General features: G+C 26.0%; 1 protein-coding gene across 3 annotated transcripts; it reads right to left on the reverse strand.

The window, feature by feature from the left end:
- Positions 1–1,548: 1,548 nt before the first annotated feature.
- Cap-H2 (Chromosome associated protein H2) lies at positions 1,549–16,395 on the reverse strand. Of its 3 annotated transcripts, none has more exons than XM_089217463.1 (3): positions 16,044–16,395; positions 7,875–7,921; positions 1,549–6,808 (listed from the first exon to the last, which is right to left on the reverse strand). In XM_089217463.1, the coding sequence occupies exon 3, from the start codon at positions 6,779–6,781 to the stop codon at positions 3,308–3,310; it is 3,474 nt and encodes a 1,157-aa protein (XP_089073589.1). In that variant the 5' UTR covers positions 6,782–6,808; positions 7,875–7,921; positions 16,044–16,395; the 3' UTR covers positions 1,549–3,307. The 3 variants fall into 3 exon arrangements, with proteins under 3 accessions (XP_089073589.1, XP_089073590.1, XP_089073591.1); XM_089217464.1 differs by lacking the exon at positions 16,044–16,395 and adding an exon at positions 8,592–8,651; XM_089217465.1 differs by lacking the exons at positions 7,875–7,921; positions 16,044–16,395 and adding an exon at positions 6,988–7,063.
- Positions 16,396–18,210: the final 1,815 nt, after the last annotated feature.

The raw sequence follows: 18,210 nt of genomic DNA on the forward strand, positions 1-18,210 counted from the left end.
ATTCCTACAGCAACAACATAAGGATTATGGTCTGGATTTTGATGAAAGGCAGTATATTATAGTGCACTTACTGTAGCAAGGAGTTTTACATGATTTTTTTTGTTTTATCAAAATTAAAAACACTTTTTGAAACACAGACTAAGATAATATTATAATCCATAGGCGTGCGCACAGGAGGGGCCGGGTGGGCCGCGGCCCCCTCTGCGGCCTCTGGCTTTTTCTTTAATAAATGCATAGATATGTATATTATACTAGACAGCGAAATTTTTAGATTTTACAAAAAAAAAGTGAAGCCAGTTTTAATCTAATAGTATAAATAAAATATAAATGTGATTAAGTTATTATTTTATTAATTAATCAATTATCATCACACAAGAATCTTTAGTTCGGACCTTTTTAAGGGGCCCCCCTGCGGTCAAAGTCTGCGCACGCCTATGTTATAATCTCAGTTAATTCTTTAAAACCTCAAAACCTGAATATGTTTATTGTCACAAATTGAATTCACCAATTATCAAACTTTAACTTAGGAATATTACCTGTATTCCTACGACGACTACAATATTTTAATTTTTTCACAATTTAAAAGCTTTTTTAAATTGTAATAATTTACACAGTTATAACTTACATAAAATAGCCAATGTAGAGACACAAGTAAGATTCTCAACTTAAAATTTCATAGCTGGTGAATTTACTCTTTAGTAATAAACTAATAACACAGACTTAGTTCTATTAAATGTAAATTTGCTATTTCGGGTCAAAGAGAGAAACCATATAGTGCGCTTAATCTGTGTATCTAGTACAAGATATTATTCATGTATTTCAAATTTTTTTGAAAATGTTTGCAATATTTTGAATCATGTTGAATCAACCTGGTTTTTTATCACTGTTTTAGCTTGTACGAATATGTACATTTATATATGTGCATAATATGTGTAAATATGTTTTTATTATTGTGTAAGTAAGTAATTAAATAAATATTACCTACCTACAATCGGTCAACCCTAATCAAAACATCATAGTACACATTGTGTGACTTCATAAACAATCATTTTATACTGATATAATGGATATCTATGGTCTATAATGAAAGACTGATGGAAGCTGCTTCGTATGAAATATACATATGACATGTACATGTATATGTATGGAGACTTAATTATACCGACTATAAAATGTTTTATTTTTTACTATTAATATTTTATTGTTAGTTAAATTAGTTTTTAGCAATTAGCTCAACCATGAAGATAGTGCTATTTGAAAATTCTTAGTTTAAAAAAAAAAAATTTAAGGTACACTACAGTGGGTTTATATGCCTAAATATAATATTTAAATATATATTAACAAATGTATTATGTTTTTGGTAACTAGCAAATACTCTGAGTGGCACCACATGGAAACGAGAGATATTTAAGAGGTAGGTACTAATATTCTATTGTTTTATTAAAAACAATTATAACTCAATCAGAAATCAGTATTTCAAATACGTATATTAAATCAAAATGTAATTAGACAGAATTATTATGGAATAATATATGATGTTTAGACAATAATAATATAGTAACTCAATTACATAATTATGATACCATAAAAGTAAAATCAATTAGGATTACACATAGTTAAGAAAAGATACCTTTTTTCTAATTATTTATTAAATTTAGATAGGTATAATGTAATGTAATACAATTCATAAAGTATTTACAAAATTATATAAAATAATAAATTCAAGGAACTCAATTTGATGGTGGTATGCTTTGAGCAACAATCAGCCAAGTAAGCATTATATGAATCTGATTTATACAGACACCACCTCACATCAAATCAAACTCAGCAAACAAAAGTACAATATTATATACATTATTTTATCAGTCTTAATATATACAATACAAAAAACACAAATATAACATCTGATAATATGTATTAAAACTTAATTGTTTTGGAAAACATGGTCACTGAATCAGATTACAAAAATAAATGTAAAATCTGAATGTAATAATCATTATTTAATTAAATATCACACCTTGCAAAAAAAAAAAAATACAACAAGTGTGCTGATATCAAACAATATCATTTAATATTAAGGTACTTCAATATCGTAAGTACATTTCATAAGAAAATTGTTTAAATTGATATAATACGGATCATAACAAAAACAAAATTATTAATAAATTATGCATCATTATTCATTTCAAGATTCACTTATAATCTATAATAGGAAAAAAATTATACATTTAAATTTGGATAATTTATACATTTCTGGGTCTGGATGGTACATAGTAGTTCCCATGGCATTCTTTTCAAAAGTAAAACCAACAAAGGGTATTAAAAAACATAATATTATGTCAGTTGATACAATAAAAAATTCTAATTATCTTCGATTAAAACATAGAGAAAATAAAAAAACAAAGTACTATTTGGACAAACCAAATAACAAAAATTAACAATACAAGCACCATAGGATGAGTCTGTCAATAAAAAAACATTTTATAATGTCTATAAGCATTAATCTTATTATTAGAAATATTATCTAACAAAGATTCTCCACAATACAAATGGTACAATGAGTACCAACATTGTTTTATAATGAACTTCAAATTATAATACTAAAAAAAAAAAAATAATATTAAGATTTTGCATGGAACAAAATTAAAATTAATTTAATCATATATCTAATTAGCATAATAATATTATCATCAAATTTTTTGAACTTTTTAGTTATATAAATTGTTGACAGTATTTTATGAGAAATAACCAAAAGAGTGTGTCTAAGATTCACAAACAATGTAATTGTAAAAAATTGTTTATGTTTTATATAACATTTGTAATGATAACAATTTTAGTTTAATTTTAATTTTAATTTAAATTGTAAATCAAATTACTGAAATAAAACATTTTAAATAATAAATACTTCTTACTAGCTATCTTTTTGTACTATACATAACATTATTTTATATACAATGCACACAACATAATAGATAAGTAATATAAACGCAAACACATTACAATAACATATTTAACTCAAATAATGTGATTCTTATAATTTAATTTACTCATTTTTACACAATAAAATATTACTTTGAAATTCATATTCACAAAAATTAAAATGTTTAAAAGATGATTGTTTATTTTATTATTGTGTTCAGTGTTCACATTTAAAGCAATAATTATTGTAAATATAGTTAAAGTAAAGTTAACCTTTCCACAATAAACAAATAAAAAATATCAACTAACTAACAACAGTGAACTGACATGTTCATCTTTAAATAAATAATTTTTTTTTAAATGGTTTTTGATATATGTCTGATAACATTCAATTTTCAGGAGGTCCATCTAGAAAACCAGCATTGTAAAAACCACATGGATCAACAATAGGATCTTCGATTTGAAAATCATCAGGAATTTCATTTATGATTTCTTCTAGACTCATGTTTTCTTCCAGGCCTAAGTTTTCTTCCAGTCTCATGTTTTCTTCCAGTCTCATATTTTCTTCCAGGCTCAATTCTTCCAGACTCATGTTTTCTTCTAGGTTCATGTTTTCTTCCAGGTTCATGTTTTCTTCCAGGTTCATGTTTTCTTCCAGATTCATGTTTTCTTCCAGGTTCATGGTTTCTTCCAGGGTCATGTTTTCTTCCAGGTTTATGGTTTCTTCCAGGTTCATGTTTTCTTCCAGTTCCAGGTTCATGGTTTCTTCCAGGTGCATGGTTTCTTCCAGGTTCATGGTTTCTTCCAGGTTCATGTTTTCTTCCAGTTCCAGGTTCATGGTTTCTTCCAGGTGCATGGTTTCTTCCAGGTTCATGGTTTCTTCCAGGTTCATGGTTTCTTCCAGGTTCATGTTTTCTTCCAGGCTCATGTTTTCTTCTAAAGGTACAGTAAAATCTTCATAGCTAGTTTCTTCCTTATTGGGTTCGCAAAGTACATCTGAGTTTAAAACGGCTTCTAAATCCTGGTTTTTTAGAACATCATAGGTTAATTCAAATGTTGCATACAGTATATACTTTTTACAATGAATTACTTGACTGAAAGTATCATACATAAAAATATCATCATCAGATGAACATTTTTCATTTAAATTTTCAGTATTATTATTATCAACATTTATCATGTCATCTATAAAAGCATTATCAAATGGATTATTTTCATCCAAACAATCAATATGTTTGTATAAATCCAAAGGTCTAATTTCATTAATTTCATTTATTGAATTACTCAACTCTAGAATAATATCACTCTTGAATTTTGAAAATCGAGTATCTAAATTATCAATTTGAATATTATTTGATTCATTAGGTGTGGATGTATTGGAAGTAACAAGAAACATATCAACATTATTGGTGTCCAATGGGTCCTTTTGAACATTTATATTTGGTTCGACTTGCAATTCTTTAGTTTCTTTATTATCGACTGATGATGGTTCATATTTCAAATGTAGCTTTGTATTAAGACCATATTTTTTTATCCGAGTATAAGATAAACTCTGAAAAAGAGATTCTTTGTTCAGTACAATTCTCAGACCAGATTTGTGTAAAAATTCATTCACCTTTTCATAGAATTTTGTTATGATATCTTTAACAAACATAGATAAAATCATCATAATTGGACTCTTTCGTGAAATAACATTATTAACAATCATTTTACCTATAGGCCAAATCAAATAATTTCCTGCCTCGGGAAATGTAAAATATTTTTTCAATACACAGGTTTCAACTTGAATTGATTTCAATAGTTTCTCAATATCAATTCTATTATATATATTGTTTTCTCTTAAACTCAAGCGGTCAAAGTTCAGCTTATCGCAAAGTGTCTTTTTAAAACTTTTAAAGTACACAATAATTTGATATAACAATACTTTCGTTGAACGTGGATACCTTTTCCAATTTATTTTATGCAGATTTATTTCCGAATAAATAATAATTGATAACATTCTTTTTGCTAAACTAGTTAATTGTTTAGGATGTGATAATAATTTATTTTGAAATAAATATTTTGTAACAGTTGTTTTCTGTACATCACCGGTAGAAATGACGATATCTTGATTAACTATGGCTGTTCTTTTATGTACTAAACAATTTATGAACGGTTTTACTACTGTCAAAGAATGTTTCGGAGTTTCATTTTCGATGTTATGGTCTTCACTGGAAGTACTTTTGACATGAGCTTCTTTCTCTATTGCTTCTATGGATCCATTTTTTGAATTATCTTTAGTAGTTTCTACATAATTCTTATTGTCTTTGAGAATAACAGAGTTATGAGATTGAACTTCTTTAACCAACTCAGGTATATGTTCTGTACATTTATCATCGTTAAAACCGTGATTGGAAGAACCTCCTGCTCCTGAATATTTTGTTGCACCCTCAAAATTATCGACAGAAATGTCCATATCTTCATTAACTATGACAGTTTTATCTTGTTCTAAACAATTAATGAACCCTTTTCTTAATTTGTCTTCAGTAGTTGCCATGTTATTACTATTACTGTTGGGAACAAAATGATTAGGAGATAAACCTACTTTTGCAAGTGAATGTCCTAGAATGTTATCATAGTATAAATAGTTATTGATATAGGGATTAGGAATATTTCTCAATAATTTTAATAAACTCGGTGGTGTATGATCAATATCATCAAAATCAAAGTCATCATTATTACTTATATTGAGATCTTCAGAAATTATAGTGTCAGTGTGGTTTATTTTAGTGCCATCTTGAAATTTGTTAAAATCATAATTTTCATTTGCACATTTTTCTAAATCTGCTTTATCTATGCATTGTCCAGGTTCAAGTATACCTTCATAAGCATGTTTTATGTCAGCCACTTGATTAAAACTTAGTCTATCGGCATTTATTATTTGCTTGTATTCATCAACAATCTCCAAAAAATCTTTTCTTTTTGTTGTGCCTTTGTGGTAGAGTTTTATAGAATGTACATTATTAATATAACTTTTGCAATTCGCCTTTTTTTTATATCGCATGCGAATCATTCTAGAACATTTCCTCGATATAGTGTTGAAGAAGCTACAAATTATATTAATACATAGTATTAAGAGTGGTTTCTTACGAAACCCTGTTAAACCTCTATTGTTTAGTATTAATTTTTTTAAATTCATATTACATATAGTTGTTTTGCATCTTATATGTTTAAGTAGTGTTTGTATGAATCGTCTGAACTGTTTCGAGGATAATAATGAAACTTTAGGTGTTTTTTGTAGCCATAATTCACAGAATTTTTTGTAACATAATTCAAATAAATATTTTTCAAATTCAATAAAAATTCGTTTACTTTGTTCACGTCTAGTTAAATCGTTGAAGAGCATATAATTTTTAATAGATTCAGTATACATTAAATCCAATAGCTTTGTGATTTTATTTACGGATGACTGTTTAATAAAATCTAAAACAATATCTGGCTTCAATTTTGAAAATAGTGTTTGGTTAACTGGTTTGGTAAACTTAAGTTTACGGGAGATATTAATGGAATTTCCAGTAAGATAATCCAAATCAAATGGACCTATGTATTTACTCTTGATAAGCTCCTCTTGATTACGCTCTATTTTTCTCCGTTTAGGGTATCTTTTATACAGTCCAAAGGTAGGCTCCTCTATAGTCTCTGGGAGTTTTCTAGCATACTTTTTCAATCTACTCATAATGATTGGAGGATCCAAACGTACAGACAATTTTTTGAATATATGTTTATTTTTTGTTTGTATAACTGTTTTTGTATCATACCTTGTGGAATGTTCTCCATGATTAGCAATGTTATTCTTCATTTTGCTATTAAATTTAGATCCCATTTCTGTATTTATAATAATATTTCAAACCTAGAATAAAACATCACCGTTTATAATATATTATATTCATAACTTACCTAAGATTTAAAATTAAAATATTACATAGCATCTTCATAACTTTCATTTAAGATGCAACAAATAAATAAAGAATATGGTAAATTTGTATAAGTTATAGCCTGTATTTAATCATATAAAATATTTATAAGTACCTTCAGTAATCATCAATTATGTAATCCTTCAGAAGAATATAAATACAAACAAATAACAACGATAAAAAATTACTTTTTATCTGTATTAAAAATAAAATTTTTTTTAAATGAATGAATTAAATCATAAATAAACAAATATAAATAATTTAAAATCTATAACAATATAATATTTGAAATAAAAGATACCATTAAAAAAACACACACTTCATTCACTCTACCTCATCACCAAAGAACTGACCCTCAACATATTTTGAAACATGACATTATGAACATTTTACAATTAAATACATAATAAATAAATGTCAAAATTACATCAAAGTATGTAAATCTTTATCCAGCCTCACTATAACATACAATATTTTGATTTTTCTCCAATCTAAACATAGTCCAAAAATATTAAATAGGTAATGAATTATTTTTTAAGTTTTATTTATAATTTGTATTTAATTTTGAAGTAGATTAATAACCTCAGATATTGAAGCCACAACTAAAAATTATATATATGCTTGAGGAATATACTAAACACTATTTTAATCAGCACCAAAATAAATTTCACATATTGAGTATTTTCTGTAGGTACTTACAAATTAATAAATAAAAAGTTTTTCATTTATTTCATAAAAATTATTTAATTGGATTATTTATAGTGAAGATAATTGATGACCTATTGTACATAATAAATGCTAATAAGTTGCTATAATAAGTCCTACTTTAATTGTACATTTAAAAATACAAACTTAACTAGTATTTTCATAATTTATATTTTATTCAACAATTTTTGTTGATGTATATTATTTTGCATATTTTGGTTTATTATTTTTCTATGCATAAATTCAGTCATTAATTGAACATACTATAAAATTAAATTCTTACAAATTGTAACTTACCCGTTTATAATATTATCAGCATGTTACATTGAGAATAAATTGACATTCTGAAAACAAAAATTATACATATATATATATATAGTTCAACAGTTGAGTATAAGTAAATGTTATATACTAGTTACTTAACATTTAATGTACCTATTATCTATTATTACATTGTTAATAGTTTTATATTAAGTATATTGTAGCTATAAGATCTATAACATAATCATTATAGAAAATACAAAAATTATGCATAAACCATATAGGTAAATAAGTAATTAATGAAATTTGAAATCATAAACGAATAAAAAACACAAAAAATTCACAGCTGTTCTGTAAATAAATGTCCAGTATAATGTGTAAATTCTCTTCATTAAATACCTAGGTTCTTGTAATGTATAGATAGAGTATGATTGCATAATATGTCACTTATTGATGGTAGGTACACAAAATGTGGAGAAGATAAGCCATAAGGTGATACCACTTCCCTATTTTACCATGTAACAAAAATAAATGCCAAATTGTTATGCAGTTTTAGGATGCTGGAAATATCTTAACTGAGTATGCCACTATTCGCTCGGGGACCTATTTTATTTAATGTTGTAATCCGTAAATGTGTTACTAAATATTTAAAAATAAATTGAATATCCATAATATGAAAATAAGAGTTTTAAAAGTTTCGTTGTGTGTATAAAATATTAAAATATAATCATATACTTTAAAAGTTTTAAGTACCCATGAATTATACTTTTAAAGAACAACATAATACTTGCTATTCTTGGTTTAATATCGTCCAAATTTGAAATTAAAATGTCTGTGAAAAAAAACTATATTTATATATTATTAAGATTTTTTGGTGGAATTACGAACTATATATGAGAATAGGTTAGGTTAGGTTTACAAAATAATTGTAATATTTTTTAGATTTTGATTAATTTTGTAAAAACTTAAACTTAAATATCTATAAAAAAAATATGTTAAGGATCTTAAATATTTCTTAACTGCTATTAATCTATTGTAACTTCCTATGAGGACCCAGATATTACATTTTCAAGTATTTTGAGTATTTTGACACAACGAATACAATTTTATTGAAATTTATGGAATAAACTAATGAAATTTTAAATGCTAAATTTCTATAAAATATAAATAGTTCAAAACAAGTAGATATATATTATACATTTTACCATGTATAGAAAAAGATAAAATAAATATTTGGTAGAAATTTCAAGTTACTAGAGTTATTCATTCTTTAATGACAAAAAAATAACATTTTACAAATTCATCACATTATTGAGCAGAAAAAATTGTACATCAAACGCTAATAAATGAATTTGACTTTCTGATTAATATTTTTTTTTTTTAAGGGTTCACTTCAATCAAGTATAAAATAAAACAAAACAAATAAATTATTTCAATGAATTACCTACAGGTTTTCCAAAACGATGGCTAAAGTAAAAAATTTTTTTGTTGATACCCATTATATTTATAATTGGGTTTAATTAAATAAATTGCAGGCATAAATATTGGATACAAATACATTTATAAAGTTAGTATATATTTAATACCTATTGAAATTTCAAACAAAGAATTAATTAATCTAAAACACTCATATACTATAGGTGACATAATATAAAAAATACTAATGTAAACATTCAGTGAAAATTTCATGTATCTAATGTTTTAGAGTTTCACCAATATCCAAAATCGATTTTCCCTAAAAATTCCTGTTTTCCTTAATCATTTTTTTTTTTTTTTCTGGCGCTTTTTAAAACTGCTGGGATTTATAAATTTTACCTCCCCAGTACACCAACAAGATTCACTTTCCAACCAGGAAAGCTACTGAAGTTGAAAATCGAAGCATTATCTCGAAAACTTGTGTACATACACACAAAAAATAAATAAAAATTATAACTATACATTTATAAGTAAATAAATAAATAAAAAAACATCGTAAAGTCGATACATTCATCGCTATGCACAGAATCTAAAAACAAATAAAAATCAACAGTTTGCTATGCTCCGAAATAGTTCGAAAATATTAAAAATGTTTTGAAAATGTTATGATTCAAAGAGGATACTAATATTAACATCTAACATTCTGTAACATATAATGCATCTTCGGTTATTTTTTTAAGAGTTACTCTAAAAAAATTATATCTGGTTGCTTTGCTTCTGGTTTTCGTCTAAATATGTCTGTGTTTCCTTTATTTTTATGTCGCTTAATGAAACTATTGGGAATTTTCGAATTTTGACCCCCCCCCCAAAAAAAAAAAAAAAAAAATTACCGATAATTTAGACATGTGATCAAATATGATCAAAAATAGTTACATTTATAAAATTTAATTTTGAATTATATAATTACTATCATTTTAAAAAATTTAGACATGTGATCAAATATGATCAAAAGTAGTTACATTTATACAATTTTTATTTTATATTACATACAATTATTATCATTTTATGCAATATTTAGACATATGACCAAATTTTATGAAAATATGAGAAAATTTGATCAAAAGTAGTTACATTTATACATTTTAAAATAGACATACAATTGCTGGGGAGGGGGGGGGGTGAACAGTGTCCGGCGGGCATATTACCATTCTGCACACGAAATAAAACCAATATGAAAATACAGCTTTCTCATTGGGTCTACATTTGGCGGGATAAAATATTTAAAATATTAATTATTAATATCATTATTTTTTTTATTCTAATTTAATGTAATTTATTACTATGTATGTATATTGTATCTAACTAGTATGTATGCTATTTTTTTTTTGTCGAATAAATTATTATTGTTATCATTAGATAATTGAGAAAAATAAGAATATAATATAATCTCAGGAATCTTTTAGTTTTTTTTTATACTTTAATTTAAAACGAATTCTGAGATCATTGAAATTGTAATGCTTATAACTCGCATTAAAATAAAAATTTAAAAATATGACATCAATTACATTATAATCTTACTTTTAAATAGAATAACATTATGTATAACAGAGTTTAGTGAATTATTAAGACCATACAATTTGCAGGTATTTTATGTATTTATAAGATGGAGATGACAAATAATAATGACTAATGACATATTTTTCAACATTTGTATAAAAAATAACACTATATCAAGTAATGAATTGGATAGTTATTATTTAAATTAATATATTAAAAAATGATCAATGATCAATTATATTAATGTAATCTAGACAAAAGATATTTAAATATTTTAAATATTTAATTCATAATCATGCAATAGAAATATTTATTATTTATTAATATTATTTTTGTTGGAGGCTGGCTTTATAATATAATATATTAGTATATTAGAATTAATCTATTGTTAATCTTAATTTGTATTGTTTTGTAACTGTCAAGTTACCTATCATAGTTGTATACTAGTGGCTTTAAAATAAAATAAAAATAGATTTTTATGCATCATGTAATAGAAATATTAATTTTAAATTATGCTGTATTTTATTATATAATTATATAATGATTAGAAAAAAAATATTTTATCACACATAGATTATTTAAGTGTTAAGTCTGTTAGTTCAAGTTCATTATTTTTATTTTTATTGTATATTTCTTGAATTTAAAAGATGATTCTTAAATTAATTCTTGAAAATCTTCCTTCATCATTTAAAAATGTTATAACTGTAATTAATGATGATATTACAACAATACGGTCAAATTTAAATGATTTATCAAGTATTGTAAACAATGGGCTCAATTAAATAATAGTCATATGACTAATATGAATTAAAATTTGTTTGCTACCTACATAATAATCTCACCAACATCTAATTAAGTATTATTGATTTGATTATTATATAACTTACAATTAATTTTTTTATATTATTCTTTGTAGGCAATATACATAATATGTATAACTTTTATTTTTAAATGTTGTAATATCATGGTAACATGGTGTTATTGTTCTTATACAACATGATTTTAATTTATCAACAAAATCTTTAAAATGGGTTGGACATGATGACATTGTTTTCGCATTAATTTATCAATTAGGGGGTATTAAAATTAATATTTCTATTACATGATGCATAAAAATCTATTTTTATTTTATTTTAAAGCCACTAGTATACAACTATGATAGGTAACTTGACAGTTACTAAACAATACAAATTAAGATTAACAATAGATTAATTCTAATATACTTATATATTATATTATAAAGCCAGCCTCCAACAAAAATAATATTAATAAATAATAAATATTTCTATTGCATGATTATGAATTAAATATTTAAAATATTTAAATATCTTTTGTCTAGATTACATTAATATAATTGATCATTGATCAATTTTTAATATATTAATTTAAATAATAACTATCCAATTCATTACTTGATATAGTGTTATTTTTTATACAAATGTTGAAAAATATGTCATTAGTCATTATTATTTGTCATCTCCATCTTACAAATACATAAAATACCTGCAAATTGTATGGTTTTAATAATTCACTAAACTCTGTTATACATAATGTTATTCTATTTAAAAGTAAGATTATAATGTAATTGATGTCATATTTTTAAATTTTTATTTTAATGCGAGTTATAAGCATTACAATTTCAATGATCTCAGAATTCGTTTTAAATTAAAGTATAAAAAAAAACTAAAAGATTCCTGAGATTATATTATATTCTTATTTTTCTCAATTATCTAATGATAACAATAATAATTTATTCGACAAAAAAAAAATAGCATACATACTAATTAGATACAATATACATACATAGTAATAAATTAGATTAAATTAGAATCAAAAAAATAATGATAATAATAATAAATATTTTAAATATTTTATCCCACCAAATGTAGAACCAATGAGAAAGCTGTATTTTCATATGGGTTGTATTTCGTGTGCAGAATGGTAATATGCGTCCGGCGGAATCAATGTGTAGATATTATAAACAGTAGACGGCGGAATCAATATGTAGATTTTATAAACAGTAGCCGGTGGAATCTATATAAACCTTTTTCCTAAGCAGGTAATTTCGGCGGTATCAATAAATCCCCATTTTATCTATAGATAGGTACTAAAATTTAATTGTTATTTATTCAGTTTTAATAGTAGTAGTACAAAGCATTAAGCAATTTTGGCTTTTTTACAAATCTCATGTAGGTCGATAAGAATGTAGGCATGAAAAAGTGGATCACGAATACAAAAAGGTTAAAGACGACTGATTTAACATATCCAAAGGATTGTGGACAAAATTACATTCCCGGCTTAAATAAAGGAAATTGTAAGGCAAAACCAAATTACACTAAAAACTATTCAAACACAATTGAATAGACGATTATAGAGGGTGAAAAGCTCATCCAACTTTTACATGCTAAGAAAAACATGAAATGTCATGAAAAATTAATAATAAGCCTGGTAAAATATTATTCAAATATTTTTTTACAATTATTTTTAAATAGCTTAACAATTTTACTATTAATCTACAGTAGCAGATAATACTATAAATTATAGACAAATATTGTCTATTATTATTTATTTTTAATTTATAAAACGCTGATTACGAATTGCGTCCCGTATAGGTTAGGTACACTACTAATAAATTATGTCCCGGGAATTTTTTACCAGTACCTACATCTGAATTGCATTCACATTACCTGTCTATATCTAAAATATTTAAAGGTGAAATTATTGGTTGTTATTATTAATTATTTTAGTATTTCAATATTTTCTATTTAATAAAAATTATCACACTAAGGCTTTGATTATTTTGTTGTATATTACCTCGTACATTAAGTTCTATAGACAAACAAAATTAATGTAGTAGTACAGTTTAAAGTGTTTAAACTGTTCTCTACTCTACACGTATAAAATAACGTAGAATTTACTTAAAAATACGTATAACATCAATAGTTAATAAATACAATTTTTTAAAGCAAACAATGACAGATTTTCTATCAAAACAAATGTGTAGATTCAAATTCATAATAAAGTTATCTTGCCTATACCATAATATTTTTTTACTAAAGTTAAAATTACAAAATAGATACAAGAACAATATATTTATTTATTGTTCATTAACAATATTTTGTATACAGTTCCAATTACAAATGCAATTATAAAATAATAATATCAAAACAAAAACAATATTTTTAACCTACCTGTAGTCGTAATTATTATTATAGACATGCGGCACATGCCTATGGTCTGTATAAACCACAGATATAAAGTATAAATTAGATTTTGAACTCTGTTTATCACCAATCTCATTTCATTGATTATCATCATTGTAAAACATTATTTTTACCTACGGCTGGCCACACACACACACGGTGGTAAAGTGTCTGCGTGTAAAAGATACATTGTAATATTATTATTATTACTATCCCTAGTTCTCGTGAACATATGTGGGTGTGTGCTGCACGCCTTACTCTTAGCGTTTTAGACGTTTTGTTCGATTCAGAAGATGAAAAAAAAATGATTATTGTGTGTCTCAGTATAATAAACCGACTTTTAGAGACCCTCTATCAAAAGACATTAATCCTATGAAAATGTCAATGCGCATCTACATTGTACGTGACTTAAACAATAATTTATTGCGCACTGTGTATAGGTATCGTCGCCTATCCCAACGTGCCTATTGTTGCAGTAGCGTGCTATATAGACCATATTTTATTTTATTTTATTATTTGAAAATTATGTAGGTATAGATATAGCGTGCCAAACCCTCTGAATGAATATTGTGTAATCATTAGTTAATTATATAGTTTATTATGCACATAAAACATGAATTAGTTGTAAAACTGAATAGAAAAAATTTAAAAATTAATTTAAATTTAAAAAAGAATTCACTACCATTTGTATTTGGCAAGATCTTCAGTAGTGAAACTGACTATTGTCGAAAATAATATTTTTATACATATAGAAAACCATGCAATATAATCATTTAGTGCGTATTGCGTTATCCGGATTTTTTATTGACATTAAATTGAATTTTTCATTACTATACCATATTAAACATAATATACGAATTCTAATCTTAAAATTATTGAAAAAATTTAAAAAAGTATTTACGTAAGAAATAAATTGGTTTATATGGAATGAGAATGACGTAAAACGAATTTATGTATAACAATCAAATTTCTATCTCATAAATTTATAAAAAAAAAGCACTTGCATTAAAATACCAGCCCTAGTTATATAGTAGTAATAAGTTATTAGGTACTTTATCCATAACTGTATAACACTGATAACTGATGCTAGTGTTGTATCATGCATAATATATAAGGAATATTACAATTAAAACTATTAACTAGGTTAAGTAAACAATCATATGTAACTGCCAACTGGTAAAATGCCAAAACAATTAAGTAATGGCGTAATACAATAACAATTAGTATAATTTTAAGCTTAGTCAATAAGTATAATGTGTCTAGGTTAAACTCAATATCGATATTACCGATAGTGTTTCGATTGTAAAATGTATATTTAAGGAATATGTATAATACCCATTTAATTCCAATTAAATTTAAAAAAACGGTCATTATTAAATATATTTTTTTCCTCTGTATTTGTTCATTGAAACAACCTTAAGGTCTTTGTCAATACGTATCACAAGTGGGTAGTAGGAAAATCATTAGATCTATTTATCTATGTATATATCACTATTTACTACCCCCATCTCTAAGAGGATAAATTTGTGGTCTCCACATCCCAGTGGAGTGGGACCTTGTTAGAAACCGGATGACGCAATCGGACAACAACGCAGGAAATTGGAGATCCCGTAAAACCACGCTTGTATGAGTCATAAAACAACTGCGTGACCACTGCGCCACTCCAGCATCGGGAATTATAATATGAACAACTAGATCACCTAAATAAAATAATAGTAGATAGGTCGTAATTCGGCAAATTTATATAATACAGTATATAGTCCCACACACGACCAGCGATCGGCAACGTAAATAAAGATGGCAGCCAACGGTGTAATATTCTTATCAAAATTCACAATCTAATATATACTTTATAATTATGGTATGAACTAAAAAAATCGGACGCAACTACCTAGTATGATTTTAAAAAATAATCGGGAAGCAACCAGTATTACCCCTAAAAATATTCGGGACGCAATTTTGAAGGATTTGTTGCCATGGGATACAATTCGTATGCAGTCATGTAAAAATAATGAATTCGGTAGCTTACCTGCAAACATAGATGAATGACCAGTGCTCGTAGGTATTGGATAATGTTCAAAGTGCACTAGTGGCAAAAAAGTCTTTTAAAATGGACACCGACGCGTCACTTTAACAAACACAAACTGGAAGCCGGAAATAGTAAAAGATTCACTGGTAGGTGAGCAATATTCAAACACGCGAACAATTATTTACAAATACTCGAACTAGCGTATCACGAGAAACAATATCGGCACTACTAACACTGACAATGTTCAAAGACAGTTTATTAGTAAGTCAACGTTAACGTCATAAACGATTGGGCACAACCACACAACATGAGACGTCCACGTTCTACGCAACAATAGCCCTGCGCTGCTGCGGTCGGGTACGAGCTCCAACACTTGCAACACTCCGACAGTGGCCGATGTGAGAAGCGATCTGTTGACGAACGATGCGCCCACTGGTGTTGAGCGTGGAGCAGTGCAGCCAACCCCGTCGATCACATAATCATGGTTTTCGTGGCTGCCAGTTCCTCGTGATAACTACAACAACTGAAATTGATACCCGGCAATTCTTTATTATCTATTTAGCCTGTAGGTGGCAACTATGATAACAGAATATGAATATTTTTCTGCTGATTAATGATAACTGATAGTCCGATTGTACGATACTACGATTTAGGTAAGTTAAGAATGCAGATTGGTGTTTATTTTGTTAAATTATGACTGATGAGCGATTATGATATATTATTCGGTTCTAAAAACTGCTTGTCACTAATGATAGAATGACAAAATAAACTGTCTGGGTAATATTGTTTTGACCTTAAACTATATGTTGTAAATATTGTGACAATTTTGTTTGTTACGTCATGTGTAATATAAATAAAGCATTTTGTTTGGATTATCCGAATATCCTAAAAATATATTACTATCTTTATTTTTTATTTCAAAATCACAAGTGATATTTTACATAATGAAATAGAAAATTAAGTTTTAAACTCAACCGTAACACTATTCATTAGGTAATTCGCAGCCTTGTGCAACCTCAGTCAACTGACCCATTAGTAAATTTTGGATAGAACACAATATTATACAACTTAAAGACCATTACATTATCGTAATCTAAGTTTTCTAGTAATTTATTCTTGTGAATTATTTCATCCTTTGTATAATCAGTAGTCATACTAAAATAACAAAATATACAATGAGTAATAATTTAGTTACATAATTTTTTTTTATTTTTTATTTTTTTTTTTTTTGTTGTTCTACTATTGAATTCACTGATATTATTTTTTTGTTATTTAGATAAAAGATCATTAAGGTTAAGAGAATATATATAATATCTATACATCCGAATCAAGCACAGAATATCTGAAATACAGGCTCTAAATTAACTTAATTTGATTGCGTTTCTACATTTTTTTCAAATATTTATTGTTCTTTTGATGAGTGTTCTCCATAAAATTATTTTACATGTGTTTCATTTATTTTTACAACCTAAAATAATGTGCTATAAGAAATCTATTAGCTGGTCTATTGGTAATAGATACATTTAAAATTATTCCTTAAATAATGTTTTTCGGTCCAGTATTCTTTAACCATAACAATTTTTTTTAATCCTAATATTATACAAATTTTCAATAATAGATCCTTAGTTTTTGCAGTTAACTTATACGATGTTAACTTTTCAGAAAAAAAAAAAACAAATAATTCTAGACAAGTTAAATAAAATAATTGTGTATTAATATGTAACACAGATAACAGACTCAGTAACCAATTTTTGTCAAAAACCATTCACATTAGATATAAAAGTATTGTTAAAATATATTAGTTAATTTGTCTGTTAAACTCATTTGATCACCAAGAATTTTAATCAGTGTCGGCTCGTTGGTTCTGGTAGTGGGGTTGCGACTTTAAATAAAATACGACTAGTCATAGGTATAACAAATTATCAAATTAAATACAATAAATGAAACACAATACACATATTATTAGGTATTTTAAAGCTTTATATTTACCTTAATAATGTCGACATGTTGAACTACATTAAATTAAAAACAATATATTTTATACTTACAAGATGTATGAGTACTATAAGTGTAGGACAACAATATACATCCTACAAGTCGCAAGTGACAGTAGAGAATATAAATTAAAGTAATAATAACGATAAGCAACCGACAACGCTGTTAATTT

Source organism: Diuraphis noxia, unplaced genomic scaffold (genome assembly GCF_037042655.1).
Source record: "Diuraphis noxia isolate RWA-SAM2 unplaced genomic scaffold, SU_Dnox_SAM2 contig0001, whole genome shotgun sequence".
Taxonomy (NCBI): domain Eukaryota; kingdom Metazoa; phylum Arthropoda; class Insecta; order Hemiptera; family Aphididae; genus Diuraphis; species Diuraphis noxia.